Genomic DNA, 19,298 nt, shown 5'->3' with positions numbered 1-19,298 from the left:
CTCCCACATGGATGTCTTTCGTGCTAAGAAACCAAAGAGAAATGGAGTACGCTCCAAAAAAAAGGTATACAAGTAATAATTGTTTCTTTTAAGAAATTAGAAAATAGATAAACATGAAGAAAGTAAGAAGCACCCCACCCAGAGATAACTAGTGTGAACACTAAGCTTCACCTTCTCTCTCTCTCTCTCCACCCACCCACCCACACACACACATACAGATATGATTTTATAAGTATTTTTTTGAAATTGATCTCAAACTACTGATAACTTTTTAAAAGTTGTTTTTTCACCCAACAGTATATCATGGACATCTTTCCATGTCAATAATATTTGCTTCATTTGATATGTAGTGTTCTGTTACATTCGGGGCCATAATATATTCAACAATTTCCCTCTTGTTAGACAATGCGGCTGGGCATTTAAGAGTTCACCAAGGAGAAAAGTCTTCAGATGAAGGAAGACAAGTCAAAGGGTGGCCTTTCAGACATCTGCAACCAGCGCTGGGAAGGGTGGTTTGGGCAACGGGGAAGATCTCAAACTCACACGTGAAGCTGCCAGTCCCTCGGGCCTATCTGTCCTTGAAGACAACTGGGGAAGGAGGATGCACAGCTACTTTGGTAAAAGCCGTTTGTCACTTTCTCTCTGAACACCCACCTCTTCCGGAGGCCCTTGCCAGGAAGAGGGTGGGGCAGGGCCCTCAGTGCCCACCCAAATCTGGAAGTGAAACTGGTTTGAAAGGAGAAGCTATGGAGGACGCTCAAGGCCCTGCTGGAAGTAGCGTGGGTGCTCTTGGCCAGGGGCCTCTTTCCCCCTCCTGATGCCCTGTCAAACCCCATCTTCCCAACATGGCCGCCATCACAGGCTGGCTTTGAGCCCCTGAAGCCTTGACAGCTTTCTAGAAGTGGCAACTATTAGGTTGAACCATTTGAAATTGCTATTTCTGTGGGTCCGGAGTGATGGAGTATTGGCAATTTCTAGGTACCTCTGGTCAGGTCGGTTCCATTGCTTCAGTCTGTAGTACATTTCTTTAGTGCTCATTCTGTGCTAGGCACTGTGTTAAGTGATTTATAATCATTTTTAACTGTCGCAATTTTGAGGCATAGAATTGTTCCCTATTTGAAAGAGAAGAAAACTAGGGTTCACAATTTTCCCTTTTAGAATTGCTTGGGGGCTGGTTCAGCGTCTAAATTTAAGATCTTAACAATAACGACAGTATTTTGAGACCTAGTTAAAGGAGCTGGTGGCTCTGCCACGTACTAACCGTGATGCCTTTTTGGAAAGCACCTTAACTTGGCGGAGCCAGTTTCCACCTCTGCGGGTATGAGGTTTAAGTGAGAAGCGTTCTTGATCTGGTTTCTGCTTTAGAAAAATGCCTTTGGTATCAGAGACTCAAGTCTTCTCATCAATTAAATGGGGACAATAACCAACGCGCCCAGCAACACAAGGGACTTGCTGCCAGGACTCAGTTACAGGCCCGGCCGAGCCAGCCAGCGAGGGGGAGGGGGAAGGAGCCCCACCTCCACCCACCACGTGGAGCCCCGGCCCCGCCCACAGCGCGATTCCCGGGACCGTGGGGCGGGGTCGGCACAGCACCACTTGTCCAACGCCTCTCCAAGGCTAGGACACTTGCGAGTGGCATTCCCTGGCCACTGCTTCCCACAGCATCTCAGGCAGCCCGGAGAGGGTGGGGGCGGCGAGGGGCGGGGCATCAAGGCGTGGCTTCCGGCAACCTTCCTCCTCGCCCCACCCCCCTGCTTTTTTGTCCGCCTAGATACGGAAAGGTTCCCCTGCACCTTTAAGAGGCCGACGCGGGCAGCCGATTGGCCGAGACGCGCCGGTGACGTCACGCCTGGGCCGGCGCCGAGTCTGCCCAGTCGGCCCGCCCCGCGCCCTCCCCCTCTAGTCCCGCCGCGCGCTCGCGGACAGTCCGCGCGCGGGCTGGGCCGGCGCCCTGTCTGCTTCGCTCGTTCGCGTCGCCCCGAGCCCCGGGGGATGCCCCCGGCCGGCACCCCCCATGGCCGCCGACGTCTTCATGTGTTCCCCGCGCCGGCCCCGCAGTCGGGGCCGCCCGGTGCTGCTCAAGCCTCAGGTGCCTGAGGACGACGACGACTCGGACACGGATGAGCCGTCCCCGCCGCCCGCCTGCGCTTCGGCCACCCCGGCCCGGGCCCACGCGAGCGCCGCGCCGCCGCCGCCCAGGGCCGGGCCTGGCCGCGAGGAGCCTCCGCGCCGCCAGCAGATCATCCACAGCGGCCACTTCATGGTGTCGTCGCCGCACCGCGAGCACCCGCCCAAGAAGGGCTACGATTTCGACACGGTCAACAAGCAGACGTGCCAGACCTACAGCTTCGGCAAGACCAGCTCCTGCCACCTGTCCATCGACGCCTCGCTCACCAAACTCTTCGAGTGCATGACTCTGGCCTACAGGTAGGGACCCGGCGACCCCGGGCCGGCCCCACCTCTCGAGTGGAGCTTCCTAGTTTGACAAAACCAGCGCGGAGGGCTCGACCGCCCGAGGACCCCGGGGCTGCACGCATTCCCATTGGCTCCTGTCCCTTTGGGAGTGTTTATGGGTCTGGGATCCTCCGTGGTAGCGAGAGGGGTCCGTGTCCTGGCCTCCTCCCCTGCCAGCAGGGCTTGCGTTCTTCCGGCTTCACGTTCTCCATCCAGGCCCTCCCCTCCAGTGTCCCCAGGCCACCGATTTGGGACACGAAAAAGCTGCAAATACAGGCTGCACCTTGTGTTACTCGACTCTCCACCCTTTCGCCCAAACGCTTTGTGTGCTTCGGCAATATCGAGTAGTGGTTCGGAGCACCTGTCCAGGGGTGGCTTAAGTGCTGGTTCCAGTCTTTAATGGTTGTGTAAAATCCTGGAGACTGCTTCCTCCTTTACGGAGAGGGGATGACAGTAATATCAGCCTCCATCGGCTATTTTAGGGATGGAAGGAGATAGGTAGTGCTTTTATCCCACTGCCTGACACGTAGGTAGATGCTCCCTAAATGTTAGCTTACTTTTCTTATTGTCCCAGCAGAGGGAGGCTGGGTCTTCTCACATCCACTTTATTGGGACACCCTCTCCCACCTTAGCAGCCAGCCTGGGTGCTTCCTAGGTTGACTTTTGGAACCACAGCTGTTGGAGGTGCAGTCTGCCCTCCTGGCAAGTTGGAAGGTTCTGGGGTCAGCCCTGAAACACTATATGGAGATGGCATTGTTGAGGGCAGGCATCCCAGACACCATCCTGACATGTGGACCCAGCTCTGGGCAGAGATCCCTTTTTTCTAAGTCACAGATATACCTGGCCCTCATGAGATAAACTGTCTTTCCACTCTCTCCTCCTTCTTTGGTGCGCACGTTAGGTATTTGTGCCCAGCGACTTCTGCCTCAGCGACAGAACTTCTCCGGGCCATCTGCAGTGCAGAGCAGTCAGTCCTGCACCAAGCTCATGATAGGATCTCTGCTGAGTGGGGGTGATTGCATTAGTAACTGGGCTGGCTTGGGCTGTCTTAGGTCTGCTCTGCAGGCGGCACAGGAAAAGTTTTCTTGGAGACTCCAGAGACAGCGTAAAGAAAAATAGGTACATTCCCCCCACTCCTTGTTGTTGTTGTTGTTGTTGTTTTTTGGGAGAGCCTTTAAACCCAGATATATCCAAGTTAAAACATTACACATTTACCTGAAGTCAAAACATGGCTCCGGGTGGCATTTTCCCCCACTGGAATAAATGATTAGTCAACTTGTTCCTTTGTTATGTTCCTGAAACAAACCCCCCGCCCCCCCCCCCCCCCATTTCCTCTCTTGAAGGTTTCCCTGGTGGTTTGTTTGCCACATGGCTGCAGTACATTACCCATAGCTCTCCTCCCATCCCCCTTTCGTGGCATATTGGTTAGGCTCTGCTCTGATTCTCTGGTCTTGCCAGTTTGAGCTGGCACTGAGCCCGTGAAGATGTTCTTTTTTTTTTTTTTTTTTTGGAATTGGAATTGAGATTGCAGCCCTCTTTTAGCCCTGCTTACTCAGTCTTAAAATTTGAGCACTTCGCTGGAATCAAACCCACCTAGATTGTAGCATACACCACAAGAGCCTTTTCAAACAAAACTATAAGGGAAAGACAGGAATGTGTTTTATTAAGAGAACTTAATCCTTTTCTTTATTTTAATATAAACTTCTTCGTGTACAGGGAGAGAAGGGATGATTATGTAGCAGGAGCCATGGGGTAGAAAGATCTCACCTAATCTCTGCTAAAGGAAAAATAAACCAGACTTCCCTTTGCCCTCAGTTTGGATAACCCACAGGCTTATTATTAAATAACACCAAAGAATTTTAGTAATGGCATTTTTCCCCCACTTCTTTCAAAAATATTTTGGCAACTAGCCATCGCTCAATTAAGTTTCTTGATTGCCAAATGCACCCTTACCTTGCTCTTCAAGACCTCCAGCCCCGCTGGCTCTCTCGCTTTGCTGTAGTTCTCTGTGCTCAAGTCCTGCCGCTGCAAGCCTCCAGTGGGTATCTGCCTAGTAATTTCTCATGAAGATACTCTTTGTCTCTCCGTGTGAGGCTGATGCGACTGCCCCTGAGTTCAGTTGGCAGTGTGGAGCCGTGATACAGATTGACAGAGGAACGACTCAAAACCAGTTGTCTGGGCTGTAGCCTCTGGCACAGAAAGCAGCGAACAGAAGTGAGTTTCTGACCTCAGCTGTCCTATTATGACCACTAGCTGGCTCTCAGAGAAGGAGGGTTGAGATGGGGGTAGGGAGGAAAGCACACTCGATCTCACCACTGGTGGTCTGACTTCCCTTTTTGTGGGGTTCCAGCCCTCGCCACTGTTTTCCGGGTTTTTTCCTTCTTGGGCCTAGAGGAAGGACAGTGGGGCCTCCTCTCCTGCAAGACTGTTTCTGGCCTAGGCTCTTCCTAACCTCAGCTTCCTGTCTGTTCCCTGGCCTCTTGGTTCTAGCTGCCTAACTCTCCCTGGTACACTCTGTGCTGTCTTTTTTTTTTTTTTTTTTTTTTTTTTTTTTTGGTTTCCTGTTAACTGCTGTCTCCCAGCTGTTTCCAGATGAGGTTCAGCAGCTCTTTGGGGGAGGAACTAAGCACAGGGGAAGCTGTGGTTATTTTTTCCCCCGTCCTGTGAAGTGGTCCAGGGATTCTGAATATGATCTGTTCCTGAACATGCAAAGTCTTGAACCCTGAAAAAGTCTTTGGCGAGACTGACTTTGGTGGGGGAATAGGGTGTTGGAGGAGTGGGGACTGTGTGTGAGTGTGCCCAGTGACCCTCCTGGGCAAGTAACAGTGCCGAGGTGATTCCAGCTCCGTGCATCTGGCCTTAGAATCCATGTCCTTCCCGCTCTGTGATGCTAGCCCTGTAGCAGAGCATCTTGATTTGGTCCTACGGTGTGTGCTCAATCACTGGGACATTTTGGAGGGGAAGAAGTTGCCTTTCCCCAAGGCAAACTTAGGCGATAGATGATGGGGGGAAAGCGCCCATGGTTGACCTTTTCAGAGCCTTCCTGTCTGCCACTATAAAACGGGGAGAGTAAAACTCCTCTGCAGGGTGGAGGTGAGGATAACTGAGATAATGTCTGTGAATGTGTCTAGTAGGAGGCAAGAGAAGGCTTCGCAGGCTGCATCCAATTCTGTGTCCTCACCCAGCTGAGGACAAGATTCCTCCTCTGTAAACTGAAGGAACTGACATATCTCACTGGGGTATCTTAGTGTGGCTTTCAAATGCTTGCTTGACAAATACTAAATAGACACATTCTTGCTTTGCGTATGCTTTCCACGCTCCACAATGGAGCTATGTACTCTAGAACATAGTTCATGGTTCTTGCCCTCTTAGCATTTTAAGGAATGTCACACATGTAACTCACCCACACAGATTCTGAGCACATCTAGTAGATAGCTTTTTGTGGTTGGTTTTGGTTTCACTTCTCTACCTTTTTATGTAACTCTTTATTTATTGGGGAGCCTAGGTGTGAATGTTTCTGGAGGGTTAGAGATGTTGTCTTTATGTATTTAGTGATAAGCAGTAGCTTTCTGGACAGTGGGTTTCTGCTTAAATGGATATCTGAAGAGACCTTTAATTCAGACCTGTAAGATAGCTTTGGGATACAAATTCCTAAAACGTACCCCTGTATATGTGTACTCTGTATAGAAACTCTCTGTTCCTAACCCAGAGTGGCAATCTCTGCCAGATTTAAGGAGTAGCAAGGATTAAAAGTTTAGAGCACGGTGACCTCCAAATTTTAAGTTTTCAGTAGAGGTACTTTCTAATGCTAGGTGTGGTAACCAGTTGTAAATGAGAACCGTTCACACAGATGACTAAATTTACTACTCTGCAGCCATGCCGAAGATAAACAGGTTTTCTTCTTTTGCACTTTTTTCAGTTTTTGATCATTATATAGTGTGCGCTGCGGGGCGTGCACTGAGGTGGGAATGAGGGCTACAGAGGTGACAGAGGCAGTGTCTGTCCTTGACGAGCTCATGAACTAGGGGTGGGGGGCAGATAAAACAGGCAGTGGTAGAATAATTAGCAAGGTCTGCAATAAAAAACGTGAACCAGTTCTGATGGCGGCGCTGAGATTGAGAGTTTATATAATTGCTATCAGTGTGGATACTTTCCCCTGACATCAGGGTTTAATACTTACCTCCCCTTCCCCATGTTAACCGTCAGCAGTTATGGACCGTATTCCCCAGCAGGAAGCTCCATATTCCTTTTCTGTCTTCTTCCATTAGTAGTCTAGGAGCATATTTCCTTTTCGTGTAGAGGCTGATTGGCTAATTGCCATCCTGATGGAAGGGTGAAGAAAGGCTGTACGGTTGGGAAACGCCTGAGAAACGAGGTTCGAGGTTGTTTGCTGGGGTGGAAGAAGACGAGAATTCACACACTGCTATGTCCTGGAGTCTCTTTACATGATCTTAAGCAACTCTCACAATAGCCTTCTTAGGTGTGTGTGTGGGGGGGGTGGGGGTGGGGGTGGTGGTGGATCCTCATGTTTCATATTAAAAAAACAACCCCCCACCCCAAGTTTGGGAGTTAATTAGTCCTGTTGCTGAGTTGAGGCACCTTGTCCAAGGCAGTGACTCTGGAGCTGAAAAGTTGCCTCCCGCATCTGTTCACAAAAGCCTGTGGTTCTATAGGAGGTGAAAGGGCCAGTCCTTCTAAAGTAAGGCCTGGGGAAACCAAGGTGGGGAAAAGAAATGCCTTGGGCTGCTCCGTGCCTTTCCATGCTCCACGCTCTTCAGCACCCATGAAGTCCTGCCCTTCCTTCAAGACCCAGCTCAAGCACTGTTGCCCTAGCAAGGCCTCCCAAGGGGAACGGACGCCACATTCCTTTGTAAATCCATGACCCTTATCGATTCTGCCTCAAATCGTTACATAGGCCTGACCTGACACGCTTCATGCTATCTTTGACTTTCCCACAGATCCTAACAGTGTCTGGTACATACTGGGTGATTAAGAAATACATGTGCGATTGAAAAGGGAAGTTCAGGTACTTGGAAGCCAACATCATAAACTTGTCCTTGGTGAACCTATTTATCTTCACTTGTGCAAAGACAAACACAGACTCTGTGGAACAGGGCTTTAGGGGATGTTGGTATGGAGTGGGACAATAGGGTGAATGCTTTCGTTGAATGGCATTTGTATTGTGACTCATTTGGACTGTTGTGGCAGATTAATGACCCCTCGCCCTCCCCGCTCCTCCCCCAAGATCCATATCCTAATCCCCAGAACCTGTGAATACGCTGGGTTACATGGCAAAGAGGAATCAAGGTTGCTAATCAGCTACCTTTATTTATTTGTTTGTTTGTTTGTTTATTTATAAATTATTGATGGATTGATTGATTTTTTAAAGTAGGCTCCACGCCCGATGTGGGGCTCAAACTCATGGCCCCGAGATCAAGAGTGGCATGGTCTACAAACTGACCCAGCCAGGCACCCCACTAATCACCTACCTCTAAAATGAGGAGATTATTTTGGATTTTCTGGGTGGGCCCACAGTAATCACCGAGGTCCATAAAAATAGGAGAGGAAATCAGAGAGAAGCAGACAGAGATCAGCAGGAGAAATCCTGGCCTGATGTTGCTGGCTCTGAAGATGGAGGAGGGGCAGTGTGCTAAGGAATGTGGGTGCCTCCAGACGCTGGAAAAGGCGGGCAAATACATTCTGCCCTAGAGCTTCAGAGGGAACCCAGCCTTGCTGACACCTTGATTTTTAGCCTAGTGAGACCCACGACAGACTTCTGACTCCCAGAACTCTAAGGTAATAAATAGGTGGTGTTCTTTTTTTGTTGCTGTTGGTTGGTTGTTCGTTTTGAGAGAGAGAGAGAGAGAGAGTGTGGGCACACATGCAGACACATACACACATGTGCAGGGGAGAAGCACAAGAGAAAGAGAAGGAGAAAGAGAGGATCCTAAGCAGGCTTCATGCTGTCAGCACAGAGCCCGATGTGGGGCTCGATCCCATGAACTGTGTGATCATGACCTGACCGAAATCAAGAGTTGGGTGCCTAACTGACTGAGCCACCCAGGCACCCCTAAATAGGTGGTGTTTTAAGCCACTCACTTTTGTGTCATTTATTATAGCAGCCATACAGCCTGGTTTGAAGTGTTTCTTGAGGTCATGTTTTGAAACACATGACTCAGCTATAAAAAGGCATTTTTAGCTCTTCCTTAACCACAGGAACACATAGCAGCCCATTCTCGAGTTCTATCAATTTAATGCTGGTGTAGTAGGTGGCAGTTCAGGGGATCTAGTGATAGGAGGGTCCTTGTTATATAAGGAGAAGTCTGTAGAATGGGTCTTAGCCTTAGTCCTCACTATAATTGATAGGATAGGATATTATAGAAAGCTAATTTTACTTTTTTTTTTTTTTTTAATTAGAGAGAGAGAGGGAGAGAATCTTAAGCAGGTTCCGCTCAGCATGTAGCCCAACACAGGGCTCGATCCCATGGCCCTAGGATCATTACCTGAGCTGAAATCAAGAGTTGGCCTCCACTGACTGAGCCACCCAGGTGCCCCAATTTTACTTACTTTTAAGGATTCATACAATGATGAAGAATTCAGTGTGAGCTCCCATTTTCTTGGGTAGAATATGTGCAGTGCAGACAGCAAATATCTTAGATGATCTTTTCCATCTTTTGTTGGAATTCTGTCTATGGTTAGAATTCCAGGCCTCAGGACTTGTGTTTTATGTAGGCAGAACTCTTCCAGCTGCATGGATCAGGGACCCTCTTGTGCTTCCCCGTGTGATACGGGTTTATTGCAAGGATTGGGAAGGGTGCTGGTAACCTCACGATGATCCCAGGGTTCCTAGCATTGCCTGAACTAGTGCGGACTAGAGTTGGGTTCCCGGCCGCTCTGGGTCCTCCGCCCCGGGGCGGGGGCTTGTCCTTCCTTCCCGCTTCATCCCTGTGAAGTGACTCGGCTCTTCTCTCAGCCTGTTTTCAGCCTGGTTTCCTTGCAGCCTTGCTTAGCCCACTGCCAGCTGGCTCGCTTACCTGCAGCCCTGTTTCTTCTCTGTGTCAAAGCTTCTGCTTAGGGGTGCCTAGGGGGCTCAGTCGGTGAAGTGTCTGACTCTGGATTTCGGCTCAGTTCAGGACCTCGTGGTTTGTGAGTTTGAGCCCCGGTCAGGCTCTGTGCCGACAGTGTGGAGTCTGCTTGGGATTCTTACTCTTCCTCTCTCTCTCTCAAAAATAAATAAACAAGCATGAAAAAATAAAACTTCTCCTTAGAGGAGCTTCTGCATCTGCCTGACCAGAGCTCACCCACGGCCTGTGTTTCACATTCAGACCTTGCTTAGAGCTTCCTGCTACCATCAGTGCTCTTTGCCAGTTGCCTAAGTTAGCCGCATAGCCTCCAATTAAAATGTTTGGGGGTAGGGGGGAGACTAGCTGTCCCCTTCCTCTCTGAGTAGAACCTCACAGGCCACAGAGCATGAGTCTGGCTCTTTCCTTCGAGAAGTTAGTCAGGCCTCTGTTGGGTGCCAGACACAGCTGTAGGCTTGAAGATACAGTAGTAAACAAGGAACATGAGTCATCTCCCCGCATGGAGTTTATATTCTAACAAAGGGAATCGGTAAGCAAATCAGATTTATATTGTTGGTGCAGTGAAGACCATAAAACAGGATGAAAGAAGGAAAGTGATAGGGGGATGGGAGGAAGATACTTTAGCTTGCTGGTCAGAGAAGTCTTCTGAGGAGGTGACATTTTAGGTTGAGCTGAAACCTGAGTGGTGAGTGGGAGCCAGGCACGGATAGGCATTCCGGGCTGCAGAAGAGCCCGAGGCAAAGGCCCAGGGTGGAATGAACTTGGCACATTGCGGGGCTAGAAGGAAGGCCAGTGTGGCTAGAATGTTGAGGGCAAGGTGAGCGGTAGAAGGTGAGACTCAAGAGGCAAGGGGCCTTGTTGGTGAGGAGGTGGGATCTTGTGCTCGCCGCCCTGGGGAATATAGCTTGTCGAGGCTGCTCCGTGGAGACCAGTTGATAGGAGGCAAGAGTAGAAGCTGGGGCAGCACTTGGGAGGCCGTTGGGCCTTTCTCAGGCTAGAATGGCAGCAGCGGAGGTGGGAGAAGCGGATGGATTCAGGGTGGGTTTTGGACGTGCCAGTGGACTGGGCCTGGAGGATTAAAGAAAGACAAGGATCTGCAGTGACTGGGAGGTTTTGGCCTGAACCACGGGGGCCGTTACTGAAATGAGGAAGCTGAGGAAGGCCCCGTCAACTGCAGTGGCAGGTGTGCTGGGGACACCGCTGTGCTGTGCACTAAACTCGTCTGCTGTGGGTACCCTGTGACTGGAGCTGTGGGAGGGGCAGCTTCCCCAAGAGGGGGCTTCGAGGGGACTGTCAGTGTAAGGGGCGCTGCAGTTGTCCGGCGAGGTCCTCTCGTAGCCTCGACCACACTGTGCTCCGTCTCGCCTCCCAGACCTCTACCGTGCCTCTCGAGGGGGTCAGATGTGCAGGGGAGACTCTGGACTTTTGAGCTGGCATCTGGAAGGTAGTGTTTTTTCCTGCGAAATACATGCTGTCGTATATCCCAAAAGATGTTTTTGCTCAGTTGGGTCTGGTTGTGGTGGAGGAATATTGACTGATCTACATGCCCTAAAGGAGCCTCTCCAGATCTAGCATTCTTCATGTGTTTGGGGTTGGACTGCATCACCAGAAAAATCTTCTGGAAAGGGGCAGTGTAGAAGCGTAGCTCCAGGAAGGTGTCCAAGATCTGGAAAAAACAGTTCCAGAAACAGGATTCCTTTCTGTTTGCTTTTGAGTCTCAGAAGTGGACGTGAAGAATCTGAGTAGAGAGCTAAGCAGTGAGAGCTCGTAAAGAGACAGCAGAGAGAACCAGGCTGCAGGTAGAAACAGAGGTTTGGGAGTTTTAGTTGCACTGAAGAGGGAAACCATGAGGCTTAGGTAGCATGGCTTTGCTGTTGAGGAAAATTCTGGGAGTAGGAGGATCCGTTCTGAACGCTTGTTACAGTTCCTTCCCTCTGTGGCTTGTGGGCGTAGGCAAGAAGGTGCCCTCTTTTGGTTTGTCACCATGAGATAAACTTGGCCAACAGGACAAAAAATAGCTTCTTACGAAGAAAGTAGGGGAATTAACTTAGTTTGTAGATTAAAATTTACCCAATATTCGAGCTTCTGAAAGAGCAACCGAAAGCACTTTGTCCCGTGCTGATGTGGTAACTGGCCCATTTGCCAGTGGGCTACCTCGTCTCCTGATGAGCCTTTGGGACCTGCCCTCATAGCTTGATATGGAGCCTTTTAGAGGAAGTTAATTTATAAATCCCTTTTATTTATTAAAACGAAAGACTTTCAATGAATTCTTAAAACAACATATGATTGTATTACTTTGCTATTTTACATGACTCTTTTCTAGTTGAGTAGCAAGCAGGGTCTTTTAAAATGCCTCCTTTGTTCTTTGAATTATTAAACAGGTCTTTCTCTGCCTTGGAGCAGGACTCTTATCTACTCGCACAGACAAGTTTTTGTTGTTATTTTTTAGCAACGTTACTGAAGTATAATTTATATACCATGCATTGCAGTCATCTTAAGTATACAGTTTATCGATTTGTTGGTTGTGCAGTCATTATCCCAATCCAGTTTCAGAACTAGATTCCGTCCCCCCCGCTGAGGTCTTTCCGGTCCTTTTACGTTTGATCCCAGTTTCCACCTTAGCCTCAGACACGCACTGATCTGCTTTCCGTGTCTCTAGATTTGCCTTTTCTGGACATTTCATATAAATGGAACCATACTGTGTGCAGCCTTTTATGTCTGGCTTTTTTCACTTAGAACCCTGTTTTCAAGGTTTATCCATGTGGCAGTATGTATCTATCTGTATTTTATTCCTCGCGCTTGCTGAATAGTGTCCCGTGTATTAACATACCACGTTTGTGTGTCCGTTCATTGACCGACGTGTTTTTGAGGGAAGCCTAGTACCTCCGTCATCTGGTATTGATTTTCCATTTCCTGTAATAAACTTCTCTTACAGATTGAGATGGGAACTTTCTTCTCAGGTGAGAATAGGAAATGGCAGGAACCGTGGTAGAAGGGTGATTGGGCTGGCGCTCCGGGACGGTGGTGCCGCTGGCTAGCTCCTCCCTGCCACTGTGTCTAACTGGGTGGGGGGAGGCAGGGGCTGGGATTGAGCTTAGACTAGAGGCATGGTTACCAACCTTATTTATCTTCAATGGCCCTTATGTTTTTGAGAGAGATTGCTGTAGAAACAGTTTGCATTCAGCAATAAAAAAAGGTCAAATTACTGGTATGTGCAAAAACACGATGAACCTCAGAAACATTATGTTGAATTAAATAACCCTTCCTCTGAAGAACAGATATGATTTCATTTACATGAAGTTCTAGAATAGCTGAAACTAAGGTGAAAAAAATCACACCACTACTTGCTTCTGAAGGAGGTTGGAGTGGGGACTGACTGGAAAGAGGCACAAGAGAATTTTCCACGATGGGGGTAATCTGGATAGGGGATTGCACATACATTTGTCAGAACTCATTGAACGAGAACGGTACACTTAAAATTTGTACGTTTTATTATGTGTAAATCTTACCAAAACAAAAGGAAACATTGACCAATGTTGAACTGTGGCTGACGTGTTATGCATGCTGGTGTGTTAGGGACAAAGTATATAGATGTCTGCATCTTACTCTGAAATGCTTGAAAATAGCGGCCCTCAAACCTTTTGGTCTCAGGACCCCTTTGTGCTCTTAAATATTGGAAAGCCCAAAGAGCTTTTGATTTTGTGGATTATAGCTGTTGACGTTTACCATGCTAGAAATGAAAACAGAGAATTTAAAAATATTTGCTAAAGCACTGGAAAAAATAATAAACCCATTAGGTGTTAACATAAATAACATTTTTGTAGAAAATGATTGTTTTCTGCAAAAATGAGCAGAGCGGCATTGTTCTCCACACTTGCAAATCTTGTCTACTGTTCAGCTAATGTTTGGTTGGAAGACAGCTGGATGTTCACCTCTACTTTCTTCGGCCGCGGTGTCACACGTCTGCAGAATGTCACCATTCACTCTTGAGAGAGTGGAAATGGAAAAAGGAAAATAGCCCCTTAGTATTATTTTGAAAATAGTTTTGCCATCGTAGACCCCCCAGAAGGTCCTCAGGGACTCCCAGGCTCTCCAGCTCACTTTGAGAACCACTGCTTAAAAATAAGTAAGATAGATGGATGAATGGATGAATTTGTGTTGAAGTAAATATACCGAAGTGTTATTTGTCGCATCCAGGTTGTGGGTTCATGGGTGTGCACCACATAACTTTTCAATTTTTCTATATATTTGAATTTTTTTCTGTTGTTTACAAAATGAGAAAAAATGTGTTTATTTAAAGAGTGACCACCATGACTTTATTCATGGGCAAATAAATACTTTTAAAAATATTGAAGACAACTTTTGGAATGAAATTCCAACATATGCTACAACATGCATGGGCCTTAAAAACCTTATCCTAGGAAGCAAGACACAAAGGACCACCTGTTGCGATCCCATTTATCTGAAATGTGCAGGTAAATTCATAAAACAGAGGAGTGGAGTAGTTGTTGCCATGGAGATGGAAGAATGGATCCTCACAGCTAATGGGTGTAAGGTTTTTGAAGGAGTAATGAGCATGTTCCAAATTAGAGAATGATGATGTGATCATCAACTTGGTGAATGTACTAAAAACCAATGGACACATTTATTGTATTTTGTTTTTTAATTTTTAAGATTTTACTTTTTAACGTTTATTTATTTTTGAGACAGAGAGAGACAGAGCATGAATGGGGGAGGGTCAGAGAGAGAGAGGGAGACACAGAATCTGAAACAGGCTCCAGGCTCTGAGCTGTCAGCACAGAGCCCGACGCGGGGCTTGAACTCACGAACCGCGAGATCATGACCCGAGCCGAAGTCGGGCGCTTAACTGACTGAGCCACCCAGGCGCCCCAAGATTTTACTTTTAAATAATCTCTACACCCAACGTGGGACTTGAACTCGCTACCCCGAGATCACGAGTCTCACACTCCACCAACTCAGCCAGCCAGGCACCCCAGTGAACACTTTTATTTTTATTTGTTTGTTTACTTATTTTTTTGTTTGAATGCCAAGTGTCTTCTGTACTTTCTTTTATTATCACTATAGTCTTTGCATCAAGATACATAGCAATGATAGCAGGTTTCTTTTTAAAGCTTAGTATTAAGTATTAAATATCTTTCCCCATTTTAATTTTACATGACCGTGCCAAGGAAAAGAAAATTAAAAGTCAGGTTAAAAGAAAATTAAAAGTCATGGAAGCCTGAACACACTTCCATGATTATCCGGGCTATGTAAAAGTTGGTGGCTTTGTTCTTCCTGCTGTAAAAGCAGATCCAGGCCCTAGAAAGATGGGACCAGGTTCTAACTGTTTTTGAAAAGTGTGCTACAAAAATGGATGGCCTGTTATAAGCCAGATAACAAAATAAGGATGGGGGTAAGGAAGGGACATTTTCTTCTGGAAACAGGATTTCTGAAGAGTCCCAGTCCATCATTTTTTCCCAAAATGGTTGGAGGAGGGGTAAAACCTCAACATGAGCTTCGAAGTGCTGTCTCTGTGAGGGGACGGTCCCCCCCTTGCCAACGAGGGGGACTGCTGAGGCGGGGCATGTCTAATTTGGACCCTCCCCATCCTCCTCAGCTAGGGAAATGGGTAGTTTATCGCCCAGTGGGTATGGAAGTGGGCTGAAGCTTGGTTCGTACTGAATTCTCTAAGAGGTTTCTTCTAGAAACAGGCAACTCAGACTCTTCCTCTCGTGTCAACAAAGAAGTTATTTTTAAAAGCACTTGGGAAGTTCCTCCTCCACCCCTCAGGTGGGAAGGCTCAGAGAAAAGAGTCATCAGTACAGCCCCCCTCTAGGCCATAACGGAATTCTCGAAGGTTGGAGACCCCATAGAAGTGGACAGAGGCTGCTGCCACCACCAGGACGTGGAAAATCTGATGAGACTGGAACCATATGTCACATTTTCCAGGAAAGGAGCATTCAGGAATTTGAGCAGCCTAGAGGCCAGCTCCGGTGACATACATCACGGCCGTGAAGAAGAAGCTGCCCGTCTGGCCCACTGTGGTGGCCTTGACAAAGCCCTGAGCAATAGTGAAGTGCATGGTGGCCACAACACCGCTCAAACCAAGTCCCGGGAACACTCCTGCTGTTGTCTGCCAGTGCTTAGGAGTGGCCGACCAGTCCTGCTGTGCCGCAATGATGGCAGGAATGCCCAGGACACAGATGATGGAGAGGTGGATGAGCCGTGGCTGTGGGGAGCAGTAGAAGGAGTAATAGAGCCAGGGGACAAAGCTGCCCATAATCAGTAGAGCAATCCCTGAATAACCCAGTTTGGAAAAAGTCTGAGCGACTTTCTCTGAATGACAATAGACGGCGTGAAAGAGCCAGGAGAAGCTGAGACAGAGCACTGCACCCAAAAAGAACATCCCACAAACCACCTTCTCTGGCAGAGGGGCCATGAAGTACATATTTGGTCTGAGCACGGTCAAGATTCCCAAAAAGAAAAACAGCACAAAACCAAGCAGATGGGTCCAGATGTTGCCAGTTTCCGTACAGATGCGGGAAACGCTCTTGAAGCAAACCCGGCAGGAGGGCACAGGTGGTCCATGGCCATGTAGCAAGTAGTCGTTGTCCTAGGCCGGGCTGGGACATACGGGATGACCCTCTAGCATCCCTCCCAGACCTTCTGCACAAACTCCTCTGCATCTTTTCCATGGCGTGGTCGGCTTGCAGGGGAAGGATCTATACCCGCTCCTCCTCCTCCTCCTGGGGTGCTGGGTGTGCTTGCTCTCCTTCAGTCTCGGCTGGGTTGACAGTTACTCGTTTGCCTTTTCTTCTAGCAGGGGTCCCAGTTCCGCCAGCTCCAGTGTGTCCATTTCCCTGTCACTGGCAGGAGCTGCATTGCCCTGTGCCACCCCAGAACCTTTGTGAGAAGACATCTGGCTGGTACCTCAATACCCTGCAGCTTCAGCCTGGGGAAAGGTTGGGGGAGGGGGGGTGTCAGCCCCAGGGGGCAGAGACCTCCCTGTAATGGTAAACAGGCCTGTGGACGGGCTCTGCTGGGGCCCACAGTCCCCCGCGCTACATCCTGTGGCCAAGCGGCCCCGTATCTTTGGCTACCCCCGTGAACACTCTTAAAGGGAAAATTTCATGGCATGGAGATTATGTCACAATAGAGCTGTCATTTAAACAAGTACTTAAAACGCTTCTGGTTTTCAACATTTTCTTTAGGAAGCCTGACTTGGGAAGCACTGGACTACATGCTCTTCAAGATCTAAATATGTCAGTGTCTAGAAATTTCATAATTTGCTATCTTCTGTCTCTTCTGTATATAGTTAATGAGAGAATGGTTGGGAAAATGGCCTGCCTCTCCAGCTTGCCCTCTAGCTTGCCAGATCACCGTCTCTGAGATTATCCTGTTAAGACCTTTTTTTCCTGTTAACATCGTATGAGTCAGGGACTACAAACGCAAATGCCCACAAGGGCCAGGAAGTGAATGAGCCATCTGTAACATGTATTTTCCTCATTTTGATAAAGTCATGGTTACAGAGAAATTTTTTTTATTGTGAAAAACCATGTAAACATAAAACTGCAATTGATGTGGCCTGAGCGATGGATGGAAAGGCCATAGGGAGTGGTGGAATGTTTGCTGGCTCTAAGGGTGGGCACCCATCACTCAGCTTCAGGTGATTCTTGGTGTTTGGGAATGTGAGCCCAGTGTTAACGAGATTGGGCATATCTGAAGAATTGGAAGAAATCTGAACTAATGTGTGAGCTCCACTTTTAAATTTTGCTTCAATTTATAGTTTAATGTCTGAGTTCAAGTATTAGTTATTCTGGGGAGATGGGTTTAGGCTAGGTTAAATCTAGTTTAAAAGTGAGTCTTGGATGAAGGATTGTGTTGTGCTGTTTGCCACAGGTCAGCTTCTGGCACAAGGAAAGTATTTTTAGTGTTCTAGCTCTTACTGTGTACTCTCTGCCCTGTGCTGTGTTTAAAGTCACAGGACCATAAAAATATAAATGAATATAAAATCTAAGACTGCCTGTTAAACCCCAGAGGTACAGATGCATCTAGTAGACAGTTAACTTTGAGTTAGGAGGAGCTTGGGCAATTATTTTAAATGATCTTATCTGGGAGATAGAGGATCGATTCTCCATTTTGTGAAATTCTTGGACTAGAAGTCATTCTTAGCCTTATAGTCTATCTCAGACTACACCCCTTAAATTCACCATACTTTGTTGGGGTGGGGCTGTTTTCATAGGGGGAGTCTGGAGGAGATGAAAGGGATAATTTAACTATAAGTTGATTTGGTTGTAGTTGAAATAAAATTATAACTTTAAGTTAGACTGAGGAGGCCTATCTCTGTACTTTTGTTTAAAGTTTCTAACCTACACATTTGACCTTACATTACGTGCCTCCTACTTCCCTTCCCCAGTATTAGTGTGTATATGTGCACGTGTGTGTGTGTATTTGAGGTGGTGAAGAAAAGAATAAACGCACCCCCTTTAGAACTTTCCCCCCAACGCACACATTCACACATGAAGGTACGGCTTGGGCAGCCATCTTGCCCCCTTGAGCCTGTTCCTGCTCTCAGATTTCCATCTATATTTGATCTGATCTATAAGGGTGTTGGCAAATAGCTTTATGGTTCTTAAATGCCAATCACTTCTGCTTCTAAGCCAGATTGAAATAAAATTTGTATTTATTAGAGGTGTAGTGCTTCTGCTGAGATACATTCCCTGAAAAGTTGGGGAGTTATTCTTTTAGGCTTAACACCTCACTTTTTGAAATTTGACTGTATTTCCAGGCCTCCTTCCAGGAAAAAAAATCCCACACCCAGAGATAACCACTGTCAATTCCCTAGTGTTTATCCTTCCAGACCTTGTGGGTTTTTTGTTTGTTTTTCTTTCTTTCTTCTTCTTTTTTTTTTTTTTTGTCATGATGAGTATATATGTTTTTTCATTTAATAGATTATGAACACCTTTTTAGGCCCCAAAATATTCATCTGCAATGTTTTTTAGTGGCTGAATGGTGTTTCATTGTGTGGATGTACTATTGTTTATTTAATCCCTTTTTCTTGGTTATTGAGAATATTTCATGGTATTTTTTGTGTAACTTTAAGGTGTTTCTGTGCCCTTGTTCTGTTCATCCCTATTACCGTACTGCAGGGTGGCTGCTTTCTCTGAAAATGCTCCCCCTCCCTCTCCTTCCTGACAGAAATAACCATCAACCCTGAGAATCTCTCAGCAGGACTCTTGAAAAAAAGAGGCAATTGGGATTGCCACATTAGGCACCCCACCTCTTTGTCACACCCTGCCAACCCTTGATAAGGGGTGTGTGGAGGAAGGAGGTGAGCAGGTACGCAGCTGAAAAGCACCCTTTGTTCTGTGCCCTGGGCTGCTGATAGGAATGCTCCCTGCATTTTCAGTGTGTCCCTACAGCCTGCAGAAGGGCAGGGAACTCAGTGGATGGTGTTTGACACACCCATCGGCAGCGTGCACACCTGAACTGAGGCCCCAGCTTGCCTGTCTGTGCTGTGCCTGCTGGTTGACAGACCCCCGAGGCTACGCTTTGCAGTGACGTGAGCAGGTGAATGCGGTCCCTTAGCTTTTTGTCGATCCGGACGCAAGGAGAGCATTGAGTGTTATGAAAGGTTATAATTCCAACTGTGAGTCTGCACCACATGTGATGGGGAGCTGTGTGGATGCATTTCCTTTGAATTACAAAAGAAAATACTGGTATGACTTGGTTCATGGAAGGAAGAGCTGATTCAACTCGCTG

At 47.6% G+C, this 19,298-nt stretch overlaps 1 protein-coding gene and 1 pseudogene across 2 annotated transcripts in view; one reads left to right on the top strand and one right to left on the bottom strand.

Moving 5' to 3' along the window:
• The first annotated feature begins 1,918 nt into the window (after positions 1-1,918).
• The window catches only part of LOC122204200 (MLX interacting protein), a 58,649-nt gene continuing 41,269 nt past the window's right edge, over positions 1,919-19,298 (top strand). For both annotated transcript variants that reach the window (XM_042911506.1, XM_042911505.1), the window contains exon 1: positions 1,919-2,427. In XM_042911506.1, coding sequence (XP_042767440.1) covers positions 2,015-2,427 — 413 coding nt within the window. In that variant the 5' untranslated portion in view covers positions 1,919-2,014. The remainder of the gene's footprint in view (positions 2,428-19,298) is intronic.
• LOC122204201 lies at positions 15,095-16,659 on the bottom strand (annotated as a pseudogene).

This window comes from Panthera leo, chromosome D3 (assembly GCF_018350215.1).
Source record: "Panthera leo isolate Ple1 chromosome D3, P.leo_Ple1_pat1.1, whole genome shotgun sequence".
Lineage (NCBI taxonomy): Eukaryota > Metazoa > Chordata > Mammalia > Carnivora > Felidae > Panthera > Panthera leo.
The sequence above is the reverse complement of the archived record's forward strand: the minus strand, read 5'-3'. Positions and strand labels throughout refer to the sequence as shown.